Genomic DNA, 21,954 nt, shown 5'->3' on the forward strand with positions numbered 1-21,954 from the left:
AGAAGCAGAGAGCAGGGCCGTGTCTCCGTTTGCAAGACTCTCCCACGACTGAAGCAGCTCTTCGAGGAGAGGGAGAAAGCTCATATAGCAGCCAGTCATAAAACTTCACAATAGCCGCCTGCATGCAGCTAAGACGCCTCAGAGCCCCATTTCTTAATTATTTCCGATGCTAATTGCCCCTCGCCTTAAAACTGCAGTCCAAATAAAAGTTTTGGGAATTTTGGTCACAAAACACACACACACATTGAGAGGGAGCAAAAATACAAGCAGCTACTACAATGCGCCAGAGCGATAATTTATTCAGCATGACACAAAAACACAACGTCTGTATGTACACAAAAAATATACAAGTCTTGCCTCGTATTTTTTCCTCGTGGAAACCCCACTAAAGACTGTTGCTCGATTGGCACATTTTACACACAGGAGGCCTGCTGACGACATCGAACTTGGTCACAGGTGGATTAATATTAGTAATATTTTTACGCGGTGATTCCTAAAATGACTCCATGCAAATCGAGGTCGAATATTTTTGTTTGGATTAAAAACAAGAAATGTGCAGGGTGAAATTGACTACACTAGCCAATAATACGGCAGAAAAGACGTAAACATTCCACATGTTTCGTCAAATCATAGGAAATCAAGGTTCCATGGCCCACATGTGAAATGGGTGAAATGGGTGGGTGTGTTGGGGCGTGGTGGCATGGGAAAAGAGAGAGAGGGGGCTGACTAATAATCTTTCCCTTTTTCAACGTTTTTTTTTTTTTAATCACCTCGTTCATCATGAAAATCCGTAGTTGGAAGTGAGCTCCCGGATCCTGTTTTCTCGCGTCATTTTCTTCAGTTTCATCCTGCGGTTCTGGAACCAGATTTTGACCTGTCTGTCAGTCAGGTGTACGCTTTTACTGATCTCCAGGCGGCGCTCTCGAGTCAGGTACATGTTGAAGAGGAACTCTTTCTCCAGCTCCAATGTTTGGTGCTTGGTGTAGGGGCAACGCTTCTTCCGGCCGCTCTTCGCCGTCAGCCAATTGGCCGCGTTGTCGCTTTTATTGTCGCCTGAAAGGGGACGGCACACATTTTAGCATGCAATGCAAATGTGCGGTTGTAAGTAAAGTAATAATGTGGTTTTGGTTTTATGTGACTGGGTAGTTGCATTTTTCTTCTGTTGTGTTTTTGAATTTTTGCTTCTCTGTCCTATTGCCTGTAGTGTGTCTTAGTGTGTGTGCGCGCGTGTGTGTGTGTGCTGATTTTGTGGGTCTAATAAAATGTTTTGATATTTTTTTCTGTTTTATAGTTTTATAGTTAGAGTTTGCCTATTTGCAATTTTGTGTATTTGCCTAAGAGTGTATGTGGGCTTGTATTCTCCCTCAATACGTGTTTGGTTTGTGTATGTCAATATTTTTGTCAGTATTACGCCATTACTTACGTTTGTATGTCAATGTGCATCATTTGTAATGTGTCCACGTGAGTTAATTTTTGTTGGTGTTTTCTTATTTCTACTTTTACGTCAGTGAGTTTGAGTGATCGTTCAGTGAATGTATTATTACTTCTTTTCGTGTGTTGTGGAATAGTCGGTGTGTGTGTGTGTGTGTCTTTGTATTTTTTTGGCAGAGTATGTGTGCATGTCAATGTGTGCCAGTCAATGTGTGCGTGTTAGGGTTGTGTGTCTGTGTTTTTATGGCAGCTAATGTGTGGTTCTCCGTGTGTGTGTGTGTGTGTGTATTTCAATTTTTTTAAACATGATGTGTGTGCATTTGCATTTCCATTAGTGGTGCTTGATGTGTGTGTGTGTGTGTGTGTGTGTGTGTGTGTGTGTGTGTGTGTGTGTGTGTATGTGTTTTATTTGTATCACCCTGTCAGTATGTACTAGTATGTGTGCGTGTATGCTAATGTGCATTGTATATCGGGCGCGTCAGTGGGCGCGTGCATGATGCAGGGCCCGTGCACGTGTGCTCGTGCGTGGCCAGAGCTACCACAAAGCAAAATTGAAACAATTCGGTTCAACGATTGTGTTAACGATAGGGCATAATTAAATTCCGTAGATTATTAAATTGAGAAAATTAGCATACTCCATTAAAACATGTATAGGTTATACATTTAACGCAAATCATGAGATATACAAATATATACATGACTTTGTCCATATATATATATATATATATATATATATATATATATATATATATATATATATATATATATATATATATATATATATATATATATATATATATATATATATATACATATGTCCGCTGGCAATTATAAACAAGGCTAATGCTTAAATTCTTGCAGTATTAGACAAGCAAATGCAAGTATTCCAAGGGCGTGTCTATACTGATCGAGTGATCAAGCTAAACAGGTGCTTGCATCCAAACAGTAGAGCAAGAAAACAGGCATGGACTACCTTTGGTGCCCTTCTCCGGCCTCTCCTTGTCCTGCTCGTCGGTCTCGTCAGCAGACGAGTCTTCCGCATCCGTGGACTCGCGTGGATCATCCCGCCTGGCTGCGACGTGGGTCTCCCGGTCCGGGTTCCCCACGGACACGGGTTCCTCATTGTCCCCGGTCCCTTCTTGAGTGGAGCTCGGTGGCGAGTGGAAGCGTGCAGAGGCGCCCGAGTGCGCAGGGCCCAAATGAGAATAGGGTGGCTGCGGGCCGTCGGCGTTGTAAAGTTTATGAGGCTGCGAGTGGGTTTGAGACAAGCGGAAATAGCACGGCATGGGAATGGTGCCTCCTCCGCCAGCAGCGCCACCTCGGCCGCTGTCGTTCAGCGAACCGACCGGAGCTAACCTGGAGTACGTCAGGTCTTCGGCACCAGACCCTTTGGGGCACTTTGACTGCTCATAGACGCAGTAGGTGCTCTCTTCCTTAATGTTCTGCGGGAAGGAGCAGGGCGTGACCTGAGGAGCCTGCGCGGAACGCTCTTGGTCCACGCGACATGACCTCTGCGCGTCCATCCACATCTCCATACCGGACAGGTATGCACCCGGAGCGCCCACCACATTTTGGGCACCCACATCAGCCCGCTTGGGTATACCTGTGAAGTATCCATAGTTGTGTAGTCCGTAAGGCACTTCGGCGGCGGCGGCGGCGGCCGCGGCGCTGCTTCCCGTGTAATGACCTCCGCAGTTCTCAGCCCTGCCGCTGATCAGAGAATCCACCAAGAAGGCATTTCCTGATGGACTGTCCGAACATGACATTATTGTCGAGTATTTTGGCGAAGGGAGAAGGTAGCCCCCTCTGTCTGACATTTCTTGTGCAAAACATGCTGGATATGATTAGGAGCGCCCCTCATTCTAGCGTGCGCGCCGGGCGGCCAATGGGAAGCTCGCTAAGGGGCTAAGTCCCGCCCACTGGGAGCCTACGTAGGACATCTCTCTCGCAGCCGAGGGCGAAGAGAGTGCAGCCATCAGTGTATGCCTTCATCTCGCCTTAATGCACCATTATAGCTTGAGAAGGATCAACGTTCTCCATGACGCATTGTGAAAGTCGGCGGAAATTGGAATGGTTATGCCGTCAGAATAAATAACAAGTATCGAAACAAATATATCCTTACATTGCAGAATGTGTCAAATCATGTCTGAACTTGCACGGCAGCTTGAAACCCACCAAACAGACACGTAAAAAAACAAAGTCACCACGGGACTTGGAAGGTAATAAAATGTTTAAAATTCGCCGTTGGGGCTTGCATCAGCCAGCAGGAGCTCTTCCTCTCCGCAAAAAAAGAAAGAAAAAAAAAGAAGAGCCAATTTGTTTGCACTAATATGGCCTGGGGGGATTTGGAGAGATATCAAACAAAAACTTCACATTTTTGACCTTATACTACCTCCTGTGTTTTTTTATAGCTCAGATTTATTTGAACAGACGTAAAAATCAACCCACATTGGCAAAAGCTACATAACGGAACTTTAACAATTATATTTCGTCACCACAATAAACTTGTTATTAAGGAATTAGACAAGGGAGGAGCAGGTTTTATCATTTAACTGATCAAATATAAATTGTAGCTTCGTTTATGTGAGAATATTCGTTGCCTTTTGCAGGGTGTCATTCTTCACTTGTTATAATAGCTGTAAGCATATTTTTATGATTCTTTTTTGTAATAAAGAGTTTGCTTTTTCCCCCTACAGCGTGAATCGCAATTGTTTTAACGATGATATTTAGGTGGCTTCTTTGTCATTTATTATTGTTGGAACAACCTAATAAATCGGTGTTAATACTTATGCCTCCACGCAAACAGCGAGGTACCGTGCTGAAATTGTGCAAGATCAAAGTGTGTGTGTGCGCCACACAGCATGCCGTTTGCACGTCCACTTCATCTTGTTGCTCCAATGTGGGGCCGTAAGGGCCACAATAAAACTTTGCTTGCAACCTCCTTGCAGGGTCCTTGGCCATGTACATTCTTATTGCTCAAGTTAATCTCACCTAGCTCTGCCATTACCAGGCCCAAGCAGGTGACTTGAAAGCACCAAGCGGGCTTGTTGAAAACATGCAAGGGCGGCGGTCAAGATCAAATCACATTTTGATTAATAATAACTTTTTTTATTATTATTGTATAACAAGTCATGCATGCAACACGTTTGTTATTGATAAGGACTGGTGCTTTTTAGCAGTATAGATCGATCTTATACGTGTATATTTGTGTGTATTTGGGCTCCGTTGCGACATATCGGAAAAACATGTTGACTCATGAGCGAGAATGTAATATTTAACATGTATCCAGATAATTACATTTTTTTATTATCTAATGATCGTTTTTAAATCAAAGAGGCTAGATATAATGTTACAGACATGTACATACATATATACGTACGGATAGACTCACATACATATACGTGTATATGCATATTGTGCAAGTTTTCTTATATATATTCATAGAATTATATTTATTAATTACATCAAATTGGGAAGCAGTGAACATGCAAGGTTGTATCTGATAAATTAAAGTCGGATCAAAGCAATTTAATATGAAACTTACTACACGTCTTTGTAAAATTGCACGGGTGACTACGTGCACGTTATCGTTCGATATATTATAGGCGTCTGCAAATATGTAGTCTTTTACAAGTATTCTATTCATATAGTAGCCTACAAATGCATATACTTGTGTATTAGAAATACACATTCAAATATACACATATACACACACATGCGTACATTATCGTACACACAGGATAATATAGACACAAAACATCAATATATTCATATACTGTATGCATATAACGTTGCTATGTTTCTACATTACTACAAATACATTATCAATGAATGTTTTCCATGTAGATATATGAATGCAGGTCATTTCAAAGCAAGGATGGGGGAAGTACTTTACATATATATATATATATATATATATATATATATATATATATATATATATATATATATATATATATATATATATATATATATATATATATATATATATATAATGTTTCACAGCCGATAAAGGGAATAACGCCAACAAAAGACAAACTCTATAGGTTCAAGGCATATATTCTCCTTGCGTGTCCTGTCTCTTGGACATATGAGCCAGGGGGAAACTAAATACATCAATTAATTACGTGCGTCCAGTATATTTTACAATTTGGGCCTGTTGTGGAGCAGAAGATGGGGAGCTATCGATATCTTTCCGCTGCAGTTATTAATTGCAGCTATTAAATCTTCATTTTCGCAGCTGCCCGGCCATTTTAGCCTCTCAACAGTTTACTCTGACCGCTGTCTTTGATCAGGCTCAAGCATATAATAGTGGCCGAGGTACTCAGGGTCGGATCATGTTCGTCCAGAGTGCAGCGATGAACAATAATGCGGCGTTTTATTACATCCAGCGGAAGCATTTATTTTTCACCAGAGAGCAAAAAAAAGGGGGGAAGGAGAGCGGGTCCGCACGCACTGACGTCCACAGACACCGAGCAGCCTCAAGGGCAAGATGTCGGGTCCAAAGAGCGGAAGGAAAAGGGAGACGCAATCACCGTCCTGTATCGCAACCAACAATCGACTTTGACTAATTCGACTTTTTATCCACTTGGCACGTTTGCTAAGTGTTTTTGGAAGGACGTCAAGCGTTGCTGTCTCTCAAGAGGAAATGAGGAAGATAAATGCGCCGCTGTGATTTAAGAAGGTGACTGCTTGAATGCGTGTTTTGGGCTTAGCCACCAACACAACAACTACATGTACTAACCAGAAGAGCTTTTGTGACTTCGACCTTTGAAAAGCAGCAAGTCAGCGAAATGAGGAGCACATGCCTGCAGCTATGGCGCACATGTGTTGCCTTTTAAGGGCCCCCGGGACGAGCGGTTTCCGCGCGGCGCTGCGACCTCGAAAAGCGAGCAAAGAGGGGTTTGATTTTCGATATCCAGACCAAGCAAAGCCCATATTCACCAAGCGAACAAAAGGAGCAGATTTTACCTGCTTGCGTTAGCGACGAAACCTACGCGGCCGTGACATTGGTTTCAACAGCGCCGCCCGGTGGCAAAGTCCAGTCCAGCCCAGTCCGGGATGATTGAAGTGGACATCTCACGCGAGGGGACCCCTGTCCAAAAATGAAGTCCAGGCAGGGAGCAAAAAGTGCTTTTCCCCCCTATCCTTGCTCTTCCTGTCGCGGCTCTCGCCTCCTTGGTAACCCAGTTAATAACCTTGGGTCTCAGACGGTTTATTGCAGTGCACTCCAATTGTACAAATGCTCCAGACCCTCAGACAGCTTTTACGACTGCGTTGCCACGGCAACGAGGAGGATGTCCCGTAATTAGGGACAGAATTCCAGCGCGCAGAGAGGGATGCGCGCAAGGCAAGGCCGGACTACAGCAGAGAGGGCACAACCATAAACTTCAGCCTCTCTCTCGCCGGCGTTTACGACCCTTTTGACTGTCATATATGAACGCCAATGCGCTGCGGCTAGCTGCCATAAACGCCGAGATAACAACAGCAAATATGGCGACCCTGCCCCAGCCCAAGAGCTGTTGGAACAAGACTTTGCAAAGCCAATATGTGGCCTGACAGCTTGACGGAAGAAGACACAAAAACTTGTAAAAAGGCACAAAAAGCTGAGCAGAGAATAATAGTGCATGTTTTCCAAACGTAAAATGTTATGAGGACGTTTAACGGAAACGATAAAAAGCATTCGCACTTGAATGAAGTCAGAATTTCAAGGCAAATAAACTGATAAAAGTTGGTTAATTTAACAAAATATTTGGAGTTTTGCTATATGGCTTCCCTGCATTTTATTGTGCCTTTGTATTTTCTTATAGGCAAAAACAACCCCGCAGTTTGCTTGCTTTGTGTTGCTAACCAACATTGTTGCCACACGTCAAACGTTCTTATATTCCGACAAATTGCTTTAACGAAATACAAAGAAAAAGTTGTGTTTACGGAATTGATCATTAAATGGGATTCACATGTTTAAGAAAAAAATAAGCCCGCAAAATACTTGCAACTTAGTCCAACTAATCATTGCAAAGAAATGACTGCAAGCAGCTTTCATAATAATATTTTATTCATTACCTCCATTCTTTAGTGTTCAAGAGATATATAATGCTCAGCTTAAATACACCCGCAGTATTTTTAGAAGTACATATTACTCTAAAAATAATATGTAGTAGTGAAATATTCAAAGTAGATCCAGTGAAAATTTTACCAGCGGTTTTGAATGGGTGGGAAAATGTATTTTTTTCCAGAGTTGAACATACTTAAAGAAATGTACGGACTAGCAGTTTGTTTTTTAATGTGGTCTATTCTTTAAAGAAAAATATAAGTGACGAGAGGAAAACATTTCATTTGAAGGCACTTGGAAAAGCTCAAGCATGTATTTATGTATAGAATATGAAACAGGATACATTTACTGTCGTTTTACGCCTGCATGGTGTGCAACTAAATTGGTAATACGTATAAACTTAAAGCAATTTTAATCATTATATTTAAAAAAACGCTTCTGGCCGCGTAATCACGCATGCCATTTGTTAAACCAAAACACACTCAGGCAAAAAAATGATATTTTCAGTTTGTTTTTATTTGGAAATATAGTATAATACACAATTGTTTTCGGGGCATCACAAGCAGGAGATTCAATACTTTGACCCTGACCAACGTTTTCGCCCTGACAGCTTTCTTGAAATGAACGTTTTCAAAGTTTTGTCAGACCGCAAGAACCAAATGCTTCTGAGTCACCACAGAAAACGGAACAAATTGAGTGAGGTCAAATTAGAGGATGCTGGAGACCCGCTGCATGTTTCTACCTGTTTTGGGCGTGGACCTCAGTGCAACTCCCGTGAATGGGTCGAGGGGACGAGCTTATGTCTCTGGTGATTATAGGCCTGCAGTATTTGACTAAAACGTCCGTTTAAAAAAGCAAATGGCATTTGGGGGGCTATTAAAAGAGAAATAGATATAAATACATTTAACCAGCTTGTTGTAAGAAAACTCCGACTTGTGTAGCCGTGACATTAAAAGATAGAAACGAGTGGCTATACAAAATAAATACACGCAAAGAAGAAAAATTACGTTACATCCTCATTCGTTCGGACACGTTTGGTCACACCAATGTTTCTATTGATTCATATGAATTAAACATGACTTCTGCATTGTGATTCAAAAAATTACATTTTGATAACAAAATACACTAGTTCAGTCAGAGTGAAAACTGAAAAATCAAACAGATAAATCACACGATTGCGTGAGGTGCGCACGATTCCAAAAAGACGAGCTTCAATGCAATAAGCGTCCATGAAGCAAAATAAAAACAATTAAAAAAGAAAGAAAAAAAGTCATTTTTCGAGTTGCTTTGCATTCGGCTGCTTTGTCGGCGAACTTGAAATGCACCACTGTTGTTTTGGCGGCCATTGTGGCGAGGCACGACAACAACCGCAGCCTGACACAGCCGTAGCGTCACTAGAGTAGAGGGTTGGAAGTATAATATTGCAATCGGTCTCTATTCAGCTTCTTCTCCTTCATGCGGCGATTCTGAAACCAGATCTTGACTTGGCGGTCGGTGAGATTGAGCATCCGGGACAACTGCAGACGTTTTTCCTTGTTTATGTACACGCTGAAAAAAAATTCTCGCTCCAGTTCTCTTATTTGATATTTGGAATAAGGGCATCTCTTCTTGCGGGTTCTCTGTCCATCTGTGGGCAGATAAAGAAAATAAGGAGGCTTAATTATGATGCCCATGAAAATCTTTTCGTCCACAGCCCCAGCTCGCTCACAAGGCAAATCAGCGCGAGATTACTTAAAAAAAAAAAAAAACATTCGAACCAAGACTTGGAATATTTCCCTCGCATATATCATCAATAACATTCCCCAGTTGAGTCAAAACAGTCGCTGCTGGTTGGCTTTGACCTTTTGCAGCAGGGGAGGCAGCAGCAGGCTAAATATACTCCACTCATGAAAAATGGGTGCACTCTTTTTTAAGGACAATTAAGTATACACTTAAAAAAAATGGTCGGATTTGGCTTTTTTGTAAATTTGGCCAAATCTAGTTGAAAGCTGTATCCGATTAATCCATAACACATGCAACCAGTCTACACGGTAGTGTTTTCAACCGAAAAATATAATTTTCACTAGGATATTCTGTTTATTTGAAGCCACCCCCCTCCAAAAAAAAGAAATAGAATAAAATCACCGAAACAGTGATTCAAAACGGATGTTAAAGATTCCTATTTTTAAGTCAACTACACAGATTTTAAACGATATTAAGTTGTTTAGATTACCAAGAAAAACTATAGCCCAGTTATTAACCAGATTGGTCAAATTTTGACCAAGCTATATAGTGTCCAATATCATCTTATCCAGCTGTATTGAAATATTTTCATTTCAAACAACCCCTTATAGAATATACCGGGGTATGATGAGGTGACTGACGTTAAAAACCCTGATGACTTGACAGTCATGCAGAGCAATAAGGCACCGCCCTCATAAAGGAAATTGCTTTCCAAAACATGTTTCGATTTCACTCATGCCTGCTTTCTATTAATTTGTGTGAAAAATCCATGTCTACGCGACAACGGTATACAAAGTTTTGTTGCAGAAAGAGAAGGGGAGGGGATCCCCATGCAGGCCCCTCTATAAACATTATATGCTTATAAAACAGCATATAAAATTTTTAACAGCGGCGCACAAGATTCCAAAGTTTCTCTCTTAAGAAGCAAGGTTCTGAACCGAATGCATGCATTACTTACTGCTGCTGCCACCGCTGCTGGATTTCTCCTCGTTGTTGCCGGAAGAGAGTTCCGGGCTGCTGGTGTCTTCGCGGGGCTCCTTGGCTTCGGAGGAACCCGAACCCGAGTCGTCCGGAGCCGAAGCGGGCTGCTTGCTGTGCGTTTTCTCCGCGGAGTAGCCGTTGGCGGACGGGCTTTCCGACGCCGTGCCGTAAGCCGTCTCGTAAAACTGGTCGAAGGCTTGCGGGAGGACGCCGTTTCTTCCCACGTTGCCGTAGAAATTGGACGAACCGGCGGCTGCGGCGGCGGCGGCGGCGGCGTGATGATGGTGGTGGTGGTGATGGTAGGCGGTGGCCGGGCTGCTTTTGCCGAAAAGATCCGACTGCGCCGACAGACAGTCCCGGTGCACCATGTCCTCCGCGCCCGGGTAGCACTGCGACAAATTGCCCCGGTGCGGCCATTTACTTGAGGCGTCGATGGCGGCGTACTCCCTGAACGTCACCTCGCGGACGGGTTGGACCTGCGGGAGGTTCGAGGAGTACGAGTAGGTCATGGGCCGGGTGCTCGGACTCTGGGACAAAAAGGACGGCAGCGCGGGGAAGTCGGTCCCCGCCGACACGTAGTAGGTGCAGCTGGGTAAATACATGTTCGATCCGACGGGGACCCGCTCGTCGAAATCCATCATGGTCTGGTTCTACGCCTTGGATTCCTCGACACCCGCCCTGAGCATGGCTCTGAAGCGCCGTGCTTTCCTCGCCTCTTTCAAGCAGGTCCGCGAGGCAGAAATTTGGAGACGTAAAGCTGACGTGGAGAGCCATCGCCATCCACTCCACGGAGGCGGGAGTCACGTGACCAGGCGGCAGGGGAAAATTGACAGATTTGCAATGTGTGTGTGCGCGCACGCCGCCTGCCTGTCGTGCGCGCCCGCGAGCATGTGTGTGTGAGTGTGTGTGTGGTGTGTGTGTGTGTGTGTGTGTGTGTGTGTGTGTGTGTGTGTGTGTGTGTGTGTGTGTGTGTGTGCATTTACGCTTGACATTGATAGTTTATCGCCATGTTGGACTCCGAATGAATTCTTTCAAATTGCAACAAATCAGACCAGTGGAAAAGCCGCCATTATTCCTTCAAGACTTTGTTTGGGATTGCAGCATTTTTCAATTTAATAATTGGCAATAACAGCATGAAATTTCAAGATATACTCTTCCCAGGTGGTTCACCTCCACCGATGATTATATATATATATATATATATATATATATATATATATATATATATATATATATATATATATATATATATATATATATATATATATATATATATATATATATGCTACTTTCTGCACATAAATGATCCAAAAAGGGCAAATTTGAGAATCCCAAGCCTGAATTGGAGGAAGGAGACGCTCAAAGCTTATCTCCAAAGTCTGCTTTTAGAATTGTCTTAGTCATCAGCATTTGGTTGCTTTTACAACAGCAAGCATTTGGCTCAGCGCGCATTTGGTTATCAGGGTCATGTTCAAAGTAGCGGCTAATGTTTCAACTGTCTACAACCAAGGTGAAATGAAATAGGGGAGGCTATGTTGTTCTAAAAGAAATATACTGGATCAAATGTTTAAAATTGTGGCTTTGGTTATTTTAATTTCTTATAACGGATGTTTGAAAATGGTCGCTGACATAATTTTCTAAAATGCTCCGAATGTATTTTAACAGCAAATATTCTTTCAAATGGTACGTGACTCACAAGTGTATTTTACTCCATTCCAACACGGAGGAATAAACCGCTCCATTTCTCGCAGCACGTTCTTCCTCTTGACTTTTTACGCGCGGCCATTTCTTCATGTTTTCCCCGACATATTTATTAAAAGATGCCTCTTCCAACAAGTAAAACATCTTCCAGATGTTTTGATCTGTAGTCATTCTTTCAAACAACTCTCCTTTAAGGTCGAAGGGTTTCTGGTTTAGTTATCAAAAGTTAATTGTCAGATATTTGACTGTTAAAAATGAACTCAATTTCTGGGAGGGCGTGTCAACAAAATTGCTGATTGTGAAGTTTGGCTTTCATGCTTTTTTTTTGAGTAAGACATAGGATTTTACAGAACTAAATATGCACCAACTCAACTATGTCAACATAGTCACCATAAATGTCAATTTTGATGTTCCGTCACAAATGACTGTTTCAGCCCTAAAATTGAAAAAATATATTTTATGTTTCAAGTTTTGAAATGAGATTGGCGGCGAGTATCACTGCGATCTTAACTGCGTCTTTTTTATACAAATTGCGCTTTTTACAAGGCGGTGCTGTCAGAGAGCAAATTCGGCTACTCATGGGCCACCATGCAGCTTGTTTTGTCGTGTCTGCAACCTGACTCTAATATGCTCCGAATGAGAGACTTGATCTTGGATTAAGACCGCCGTGGCTGGTCCAACATTTGGGCTCCATGTGAAACCCAAGCTGAAAATATCACACGCTAATACGCTTTCTTTGAGCACGAGGAAGCAACATGCCGTGTGGCCCTAGAGCTTTTTCGGGGGTATTTTATTTGCATAAATTGCAGGGGGGGAAACAAACAAAACAAATCTTTTGCAATTTTAAGACTATAGCACGCTCCGCCTCTCGGTTGGTCCAGACTGGTTCTACGAGGTGTGCGGAGGCTTTTAAGCTCCAAATGAGGCAATCTCTGCACAGACCTGCGTTTTTATAGCTGCTATACTATTCTGCTGAGCTTTTTCCCCCCACACAGCCAGGCAGACACCACAAAAGTGGCCAAGCGTGACAGCAAGTCGCCACCTACACGGATTCAAAGTCAGCAGCAGATCGAAGGACACAACAACACAACAGCGGTAAGATGCAACAAATCGCCATTATACTTCACCCTGACTGATTTGTAAAATCTAAAAATAGACAAATGAGCCTTGTTAAATTGGTTTAACCTTGAAGGAAAGTCTTGCCGAGCATCATTCTTGAGGGATTTTTGGCAAGCAAAGTGCAGTCTGGCACAGGGCGCGAGCTCTCAAAGCCAAAGCTTTGTCTGAACGGTCGACTTCAAGTTCGGGGGAGGGAGAAGAGGCACAAAGAGCAAAAGGGGCCTACTGTGCCCCAGATGAAGTTGCTTTCATTGCTTTGCAGTTTACGCATGCTTTGGGTCACAAGATTGGGCTTTAATGTCAGCCAGGAACCTCACACTAGGGGCAACGATCTCATAAATATTTGTGAATTGGGGAATTTGAAGTTGGAGTGTGCTACATTTGGCTGAAAATAAAACTCTTGGTTTTCAATGTGGGGAAAAAAGGTGACCAACTTTTCTGTGGAACATTTACTGTCTAACCGTTTATATTTTTAAATAAACTGTATACGGAACCCATCTAAGAACGACATATATTTTGTAATATAGTCTCAATAGTTTGTGAGATTATCTAGTCAACAAATTAATGATTCTAATTAACTCTCCAACATTAAACATATACTTTGACAATTTACTGTAGTGACAATCAAACTTAAGATTGGAAACTGAAAAAGCTGGACACCTTTTATTTTTGAATTAGTCAACTTTTTTTAAAGGGCGAGTGAAACAATAACGGAAACAGACATTTTTTCTACATTTTAAATCTCATTTAAAAATTCCCTAATGACATTTTAACTCAAACTAAACCGCGTTTTATTAATAAAGTAAATCACGCGGCCAAAAAGCATGCTTAATGTATAGAGCTGAATAATAGCGAAAGACTCTCTTCCAAACTTATAGCGCGTCTTTGTGATACGCTCGCGTTGTGCAGCTGTAGTGGTTAAGGAAAAAGTGCAGCTATTCAAACAATTTCCTTTTCAATTCATTTTACACTTTCACTTAAGCCTCGCGATAAAACTTTCTTAGGCAGTATACGTAGTTCATAAATCTGTTGTGAGTGAATGCAAATATTCAAGAAAAACTGTTGAATACAGTCAATATCCACATACATTTAACGTTTGAGCTGTTTAGCATGTAACGTTTCAATATTATTCCATTCAAATTGAATTCTAGGAAGGCTCATATTTAGCCCACCCCCCCTTCCGCCACCCCCCACAATAGCCTAGCAAGTGGACATCTAGCCGAGCCAAACTCGGCCGTGTGCCATAAAGCCTCATTAGACTCCGAGTCAACAATTGACCGTAAGGAGGATGTGAGGGTACAGCTTAACGCCACATCCCATCAGGTAGGCCTGCATGCGGGCTGTAAAGCAGCCTAAATTGGCGCATTCAGCCCTAGCAGAAAGAAGCCTCCTGTCGTTCGACTCCTTCAGTGCAAGAAAAAAGGCGCGCAGTTTTAGTGCTGCCTGCCTGGTTTTGTTTACATTTTATGGTAGAAAAAAAGAGCTATCACACGTGCAACCCAAAAGGAGAAAATATGCTTTAATTTGAAGAACGAGCTCCGACAATGTACGTTGGGAATTCAAGCTTGAGGAGTAAAAGGTGTTTTGCGGTACGTAAACTAACCAGTCAGCACGCAAACAAAGTACATTTTAACATGCACATATTTCAATTCAAAACATTTGCATGCGCATTATTTGTGATTCCCCTTTTAAGAGTAAAATCTTGTTTTTGAACTTGAATGATACACGCTTGCCGTCTGCACTGACAGCCGACTGCAGTTGCAAGGGGAGCGTAAAACCATTTGGGTGGAACAGGGTCAAAAACATTTACAGCTTAGAGTTTAGGAGCGGAAAAGACGACCGGGATATAAAAATGGTGAGTTAAAAAAAAAAAGAAGAAGAAAAAAAACCTGATTTGAAGCCCGTCTGATGACTTGTTTCTCCCCCCACAGGTGACCACACATGCGCCGCTGGGAAAGTGAGCAACTCCACGGTCAACGGGAGCACTTCTGAGTGGAGGTCCACAATGGCGGCTTTGCCTGTGGATGGCATTTCGGGGAAACAATGAACCGAGACAGAAGGGGAGAAGGTGGATTTTAGGGCCACAATAAATGAATGTGGAAACTCAATGTATTCACACGCTGCTTGACGTGTACGCAGTAAAACGCATCTCAACACAGAATGCACTCATGTCCACAACACAATTGAGGAGATCAAAATTAAATAAACACATGATGAACCATAATTTTAAATATATATTTCGGGAGTAAAAAAGTTACTCGTGGGACTAAAACTGAGATTTATAACCTTATACAACAAAGGGAGCAATATAATTTGACGAGTCGTCTGTGTTTTGGCTTTTAAAGATGTCGCAAAATTGAAAATAGTTTTGTGGAATCGCTTAAAATTAAATTAAGTTTTTTCTCTAAAATCAGTTGAGTGAAAGACAACCGGATTACGTAGACGAACCGAATATTTGGGTCATAACGATCCAAATTTGTTTGTTTGTTTTTTGTTTTGTTTTTTTACACAAAACAACCCTAAAAATACAATAATTTTGTATAAGACGACCTCCAAAATTTCTTAGTTTTGTATATATAAAAAAACAAAAAGCCCAGAAAGTTGGGTCGGGACAAAACGCCATTCTAAAAACCTTTGCTCAGAAAAAAAGAACCGATCCAATATTAGTGTCAATTTGACCCAATTCTGTTTCGTAATTGGGCTGTTTCGTACAAAGCTAATCTGAATTAAACTGACCCAAATATTAGTCCTTTTAGTATTTGATCCAAATGTTTTCAAGGAGTATTGATTTGAACGTCTGTATTCACTTAAAAGAAAATACGTCGCTTGTTTTACAAGACCTTCCGTTTTTCTATTTGAGCAATGTGTCTGGATAGTTTTGTTTCAATACAACCAAAATAATCGGATCTTTTTGGACAAGACATCATCACAAATTTGGCTAAAATTGGCAATTATCTTTACGGTCTATTTTCGACACAAAATTGAGTTTTTTTTTATCCTATTTTTGGTGTATAATGTAAACGTCATAAAAAAACAAATCACCTTTACCTAAAAAAAATGCAAATATATGTCTGAGAAATAAAATGTACACTCGGAAGAGAGTAACATAATACGAAAGACTTTCACTGTTTTAGAGCGGGACTAAGTCTTAAAGATTTGCTATTTGTCACCATATGGTTAGCAAAAGTCTGACTCGGTGTTTTTCCCCAAACGACGTATAATAACTTACACACAGCACTACGCCACAATTGCATTGGAATCCTTTAAAAATGTAGAACTTGTAAATAAACAACAACAACAAAGTTTAAAGGAATTCCGCTGTTTATTTTTATGACACGAAAAACCACAGAGTCATTTAGGTCACCGCAGACGGCTGCTTTATACTCAAATACATGAAATGAATGCATTTGTGGTCGAGCAAATACTGCGGGGATGCAAACGTGACTTTCATTCTGGGATAATAAAAACACTAATCGAAGTGTGCCCAATCACCAATTGATTATTATGCAATGAATCGTGACATTTGCACAGGAGTTGAGCGAAGGGGGGAATTTCCGAGCTGCAGCAAACCAAGGCGCCGATTTTGGACATGGAGGATTTGGCCTGATGTCGGTCACGCGTTGCATTTGCGAGCTGTCATGAGGCTTGAATTTTTGTTGGGAGTAGGGGGGTGGGATTATGGTGCAACCTTGAGCCGCCAGGCTGGGCCAGATATTAGTGTCCGAGCCTGTCTTTGCTTGTGTGTGTGTGTTTGTGTTTGTGTGTGTGCTTGCGCACGGGCCTAGCTTCCATTACTTGCAGACAGCGAAGGTCAATGTAAAGAGCACAAAGCGTGCTGCTGTTGGCCTCGTCTGGCTCCAAGCACTTCTGAGAGGAAGCTGACTCATTCGCTGGCCTGCTATGAGGTCACTGGGTCTTATTAACGATCACAATTCTTTTAAAACGACTGGAGTAGATTAAAATTAACGACATGTCGAAGTTATTAAATTGTGTAAACAAAACAAGATAGAAGGCAGGCTCTAAGACGTCATTGCCTTCCCCGGGTAAAAAAAAAATGGTTTGAAAAAAATGCTAACGTTTAGTAAATTACGCATGGATGCTAAAAGGCAAGGTCAACCCATGCACTGCAATCCCCTATTTGGCCTTAGGATGGCAGCAGAGGTTAAATTTTACACTCAACTGTTGAAACGCCAATGGGCGTTCCATTCATAAAAGTCCCACGTGATCATGGAGGAGGCGTGCTCTGACCTAAGAGTGCTCGAGTTACGACTCAGCTCAAATGGCGGGGGTTTGGGGTTGGCGTTATCCTTAGGCGAGCCAATCAGAGCTTGTCCTGCCTTCACGTGGTGTCACTTGCTTCATTGCTAGCTTCCGCAGTGTTGGCGCACTGCGCATGTCCAGGAGTGTGCTGGCTCGTGTGCACTAGCCACTGTGGTGACGTCACGTCGTAAAGGCTGCGGCCACGCGGACGCACAGTCGCTTGGGTATTCAGTGCCTACAGTGACAAGCACGAGGGTACAAACTAAATACACGGGGAAAAATCGTAACACGTGGCCACATGAAATTAAATCGTGGCCACATGAAATTAAATCAGGGATATTTTTGACTGCATGACTACAATCATCTACTTAAAAGTGTATATAAAAATCCAGACGATTTTGTGTGCAGCAAAACTAAGCACGTATACATATATTCAACACTATTTTTTCAGTGTTTATATACTATTTTTTAATGTTGAGTTATATTTAAAAATCGGTTGTATATAATGCTTCATTGCATTATTTTACATTTGTTTTAGTTGTTCTATTAACGATCTATGCAGTTGAGGGGGCTGGCTTTACTTTAATCTCTGATTAACAAGGCAAACAAATGTTTTCATTTGAATAAATGACGTCACGTACAGGCAACTATGCTTGGACGCCAATTTAACGCATGTATTGACGTAGACTAAAATACTACTACTAAAAAAATAAACTTCCAAACAAATGTTAAAGTACTTTGAGGAAAAAAATACTTTAGATCAATGCAAAATTCGTTTTTTAGGATATTCAAGCACCCCTATATTTAGTCTCCGCTCCCCTAAAATGTAATTTTTTTTGTATTCAATTTTTTAACAAGCTAGTGTACGATATTTCAAAGATAAAATACATCAAAGTTCGACCAGCTAGCTAACTGCACGTTCATGACGAAAATGCTTAGGTTTCTCTTTTAATAATGTTAATGAAATTGAATATAGTCCAAACGTAACACTTAACCCAAAATTAATACTTTGCTAGCCGTATATCATTTGGATTAACGATTCCAATAATAGCGTTGAAAAACGATTGCTACATGCTAGTAATTCAATTGCTTTTTAGCAAATGCCCAAACATTTACTATATTTTTTAGTGTATCTACATTAGTACTTTTTTGCATATGCATGAACCCCGATTCTGTAAATAATGCTGACTTGTTCATACAATAACACATGCACGACTACATTATAAAAAGTAAACAAAAACGCAATAACACTCACAGAACAATTTGAATAGCTTATCGCCAAATGATACTAATCACCTATCTGTAAATTGACAAGTTACATTCTATGTTCATGGCGAGTACTTTTTAATTGTTGAGGAGAGGCTCTGAAGAAACGAAAAATGAGCAGAGGTTGCATCACCAAATGTGAGTGAGCCTGTCAGGGGAGTCATTTGACTGCCAGTCACACTGACTCACACGATGAGTGCAGCCAAAGCAAACTTGCGTGATGAGATAGCTAATATGCAACTTAGTCACTCACTCACAGTATCGACAAATTCATTCAGACGCCAACTCCCGATTTAGTAACGTTTCGTTTTGTAAATACGGAAAATTTAATAAAACAATAAAGAGTCAATTTTAACAGTACATGACTGAATTTATATGCAACGTAATTATTTAAAAACAAAAAGACAAAAAAAATGCCACAATATTTGCAGAATCGTGAACGATATTATTAAAAAGACATATGTGAACGATTGGATACCATCGTACAGTTGCGAAAAAAAAGTACTACTAACGAAATATATTGTCAGCGTGTTTTAAATTACGCAAAAAATAAAAAATCATTTTGGATACAAAAAAGCACAAATTTATATAATTCCCTGAAAACATACAGAAAATTAAATTGCTTCCGTGCTCTAAATAGCTGAAAATGACACAATCGTGACCAACAACAACACTTATGACAATGGATAAATTTAACTCGAGCACAATAAGGAGAGAAATAAAAACCCTCCATTGCACTGGTAAATTTTTATATCTTAAATAATCAAGTAAAGCATGCGGGTTGGATTATCATCATTACTTCAAAATTTGACGACACATTCCTACATCCTCGCTACATTTGCATAGTCAAATCAATAATACATGAAAGAGTGAATTTCGATAAGCATCACACTGGAATATTAGATGTCATGTAATGTAAAGTTATGAGTGTCGGCGATGATTTCAATCAGGATGTTAGTCACAAAATGGATGCTAGATGGCAGTGTTGTACTACTTTTCAGCACAAATCTGCTGTTTACGTTTTAAGTTTTGTTCGAATTCTATGTTTAATTCACACATTTCCATATGTTTAAACTATTTAAAATATGATATATCCTCTCAAGGCCAAGCGGATTTTATGTGTTGCATTCTCCGTTTCGTCTCTGCAAGACTGCAAAGTTAATAGCACCCCATCCAAACACATGAGATCCGAAAGCATCCTCTGTCCAGCACCCTTTGCAGGTTCGCTCGAATGAGTTCAAATACAAACCAAAAACAAATGTCCACTGCAGTGGACACAAATAAATAGACTGGCTATCAGGAGGATATAAGCATTTGAACACGATGCAAGCAAATCCAGACTAATATACTCAAGGACACGTTTACGTTCAAAGTGAAATTAAAATTAGTCTGTAAAATCCCGAGAAGAAAAACAACATTCGTGGGAAAAATCAAAACGTACTAAGCTACTACACGTTACTAAATATTTAAGAGTCTGGTTTCAACCATTTTGGGTGCATATCAACCAAATACATACTTTATTGGCCCGAACACGTCATGCTAGAATTTACTTTATATACAACCACATGAAAAGTCACACATTATAAGACGCTATATGCACGACATCAACACATTTAACCTTAAGATTATCTGAGCATTCGACAATTGCACCATGAAGATGGACATGAACGATGACACGTTCCAACAAGCACTACAAGCTAAACATGTAAAATCTGGGGGGAAAAAAATGAGAAAACCCATCAGAGAGATTAATATTTAACATTCCCAAGGTCCAAATCTGAAATGGCGTCGTTTCAGGTGGCTCTTCGCACTTATCACTCTCGTTAAAAGTTGTAGATAAAAGGTACAAGCTCGTTCTGCACCATGAGTCCAAAAAAAAAAAAAAAAAAACACACACACACACACAAACAAACGTGGTAGCTCAATATTTGATTTTTCTCCTCCTTGGCGTGCCAGGTGTTTGTTCCAAAAGCTCCAGGAAGTTAACACATTATTGCTGTTCCAATCCAGTCCCGTGTGTGTGTGTTAGCCGGTGTGTACGCAGGGGAACTAGCTGATAGGTTTCAATTTGTTGACAACCTTCTTCTCCTTGACGCGTCTGTTCTGAAACCAAATCGTAACCTGCCGTTCGGACAGGTTGGTTTGGGCAGATATCCTCCTCCGTTTGTCTTTGGTGATGAATTTATTGGCGGCGTATTCCCGCTCCAGTTCCTTCAGTTGCACCTTAGTGTACGGGACCCGCTTCTTCCTTCCGCGCCTGTACGAGCTGGGGTCGCCGCCTGCGTGGGACATCGCGTCTGCGTAGACCGGGGGAGAGCGTCAACAAGTGGGACGTGCTCAAAAAACGCATGCAAAATTCAGTTGGATTGCAAATAGAGCAAACTTCCACTGAAAATCAATTAATTACATGGCATCGATCCGCAAAATCAAAATGTCAAATTACGATCGATATTTTTCATTGCAAAATAGCTTGCTAAAATACCGACCAAAAACGTGATTTGTTGCTCTGCAAGGTTGCTCACCTGAAAGCGGGGACTTCCACATGTGCCCCGACTGAGGCTGCTCCTTGCCGCAGTAAACTTGACTGTTCCAACCGTTGGCGGCGTGCAGGCTCCACGGCTGGTAGCTCTCCACCGGTAGCAAGGGCTCGTGTCTGGCCTCCGAAGGCGCGCCGATCGTGGGCACCACGGGCACGTCCAGGTAACCCGGCACAGGCTGGTAAGGACCTGACGGGTAGGTGGGGTAGAAGGCGAATTCCTTGGCCCGGGTGGCGAAGTCGTCTCCGGGGGCCGACGTGTCCATGTATTTCTCGCCGTAGGCGGAGGGGGGCTGCGCCCCGCACGGCTTGATCCCGCCGTGGTGCGACATTCTGCACGGGTAGTAGCCGCTGCCGAAATAGCCGTAAGGCAGGGAGGCGCTGGAGGAGTTCTGCGAGGCCGAGCAGGGGCTGCACTGCTTGGCCGGCTCGCCCTGCACGCCGCTGGCGGGCGCGTCCCCGGACGGGTACGCCGTGCTGGGTGCCAGGGAGGCCGGGTGCGCCATCAGATTCCTGCACTGGTTGGCCGCCAAGTTCCCGCCCGCGAAGCCCTCCATATTCTTGCTCACTTCATCCGAAGCGCCGCCGTTGTCGTAGAGGAACATCACCGACGGGTCGAGCCAGCAGCGAGGAGGACGGAGCAGCAGTGACGTTGTCATAGCACGGCGTCCAACATTGAAGCTTGTGGCTCCTTTAGAAAAAGCCCACGGAGTGAAAAAAGATCCATCCTGGTTTCCCAGAGCGTCGAAGCCGTGACGCGCACCGGAGCGCCGACGTTGCGCTGTCATTGGTCGGCGCTCTGACACGTGACCGACCAGTGCAAAAAGGAGGGACGGTAAACATTCCCACTGGAGATAATTAAATGGACGAATATGCAGAGACGTAA

General features: G+C 42.1%; 3 protein-coding genes and 1 long non-coding RNA gene across 4 annotated transcripts; 1 reads left to right on the forward strand and 3 right to left on the reverse strand.

The window, feature by feature from the left end:
* Nucleotides 1-345: 345 nt before the first annotated feature.
* LOC148406538 (homeobox protein Hox-A10-like) lies at nt 346-3,503 on the reverse strand. The gene is made up of 2 exons (XM_088404898.1): nt 2,405-3,503; nt 346-1,053 (listed from the first exon to the last, which is right to left on the reverse strand). Exons 1-2 carry the CDS (start codon nt 3,246-3,248, stop codon nt 779-781), a joined length of 1,119 nt encoding a protein of 372 aa, XP_088261024.1. The 5' UTR covers nt 3,249-3,503; the 3' UTR covers nt 346-778.
* A 4,590-nt stretch (nt 3,504-8,093) lies between these two features.
* On the reverse strand, nt 8,094-10,958 carry hoxa11a (homeobox A11a). Its single transcript, XM_088404881.1, has 2 exons — nt 10,164-10,958; nt 8,094-9,110 (listed from the first exon to the last, which is right to left on the reverse strand). The coding sequence occupies exons 1-2, from the start codon at nt 10,825-10,827 to the stop codon at nt 8,878-8,880; spliced, it is 897 nt and encodes a 298-aa protein (XP_088261007.1). The 5' UTR covers nt 10,828-10,958; the 3' UTR covers nt 8,094-8,877.
* A 1,927-nt stretch (nt 10,959-12,885) lies between these two features.
* LOC148406540 (uncharacterized) lies at nt 12,886-15,114 on the forward strand. The gene is made up of 2 exons (XR_015863954.1): nt 12,886-12,982; nt 14,938-15,114. It is a non-coding gene; the product is annotated as an uncharacterized LOC148406540 (long non-coding RNA).
* A 5,467-nt stretch (nt 15,115-20,581) lies between these two features.
* On the reverse strand, nt 20,582-21,727 carry LOC148406541 (homeobox protein Hox-A13a). Its single transcript, XM_088404916.1, has 2 exons — nt 21,055-21,727; nt 20,582-20,829 (listed from the first exon to the last, which is right to left on the reverse strand). Exons 1-2 carry the CDS (start codon nt 21,725-21,727, stop codon nt 20,582-20,584), a joined length of 921 nt encoding a protein of 306 aa, XP_088261042.1.
* Between the last annotated feature and the right edge of the window lie 227 nt (nt 21,728-21,954).

Source organism: Hippichthys cyanospilos, chromosome 21, assembly GCF_059441005.1.
Source record: "Hippichthys cyanospilos isolate Australia breed blue-spotted pipefish chromosome 21, RoL_Hcya_1.0, whole genome shotgun sequence".
In the NCBI taxonomy this organism is placed as follows: Eukaryota; Metazoa; Chordata; class Actinopteri; order Syngnathiformes; family Syngnathidae; genus Hippichthys; species Hippichthys cyanospilos.

Excerpts from the sequence above, each read along its gene's own strand:
- LOC148406541 (XM_088404916.1), bottom strand. The coding sequence starts at position 21,727 with ATGACAACGTCACTGCTGCTCCGTCCTCCTCGCTGCTGGCTCGACCCG. Across the intron at positions 20,830-21,054 it reads GTGGAAGTCCCCGCTTTCAG|ACGCGATGTCCCACGCAGGC; the intron begins GTGAGCAACCTT and ends CGGTCTACGCAG.
- hoxa11a (XM_088404881.1), bottom strand. The coding sequence starts at position 10,827 with ATGATGGATTTCGACGAGCGGGTCCCCGTCGGATCGAACATGTATTTA. Across the intron at positions 9,111-10,163 it reads CAGCAGCGGTGGCAGCAGCA|ATGGACAGAGAACCCGCAAG; the intron begins GTAAGTAATGCA and ends ATCTGCCCACAG.
- LOC148406538 (XM_088404898.1), bottom strand. The coding sequence starts at position 3,248 with ATGTCAGACAGAGGGGGCTACCTTCTCCCTTCGCCAAAATACTCGACA. Across the intron at positions 1,054-2,404 it reads GCCGGAGAAGGGCACCAAAG|GCGACAATAAAAGCGACAAC; the intron begins GTAGTCCATGCC and ends GTCCCCTTTCAG.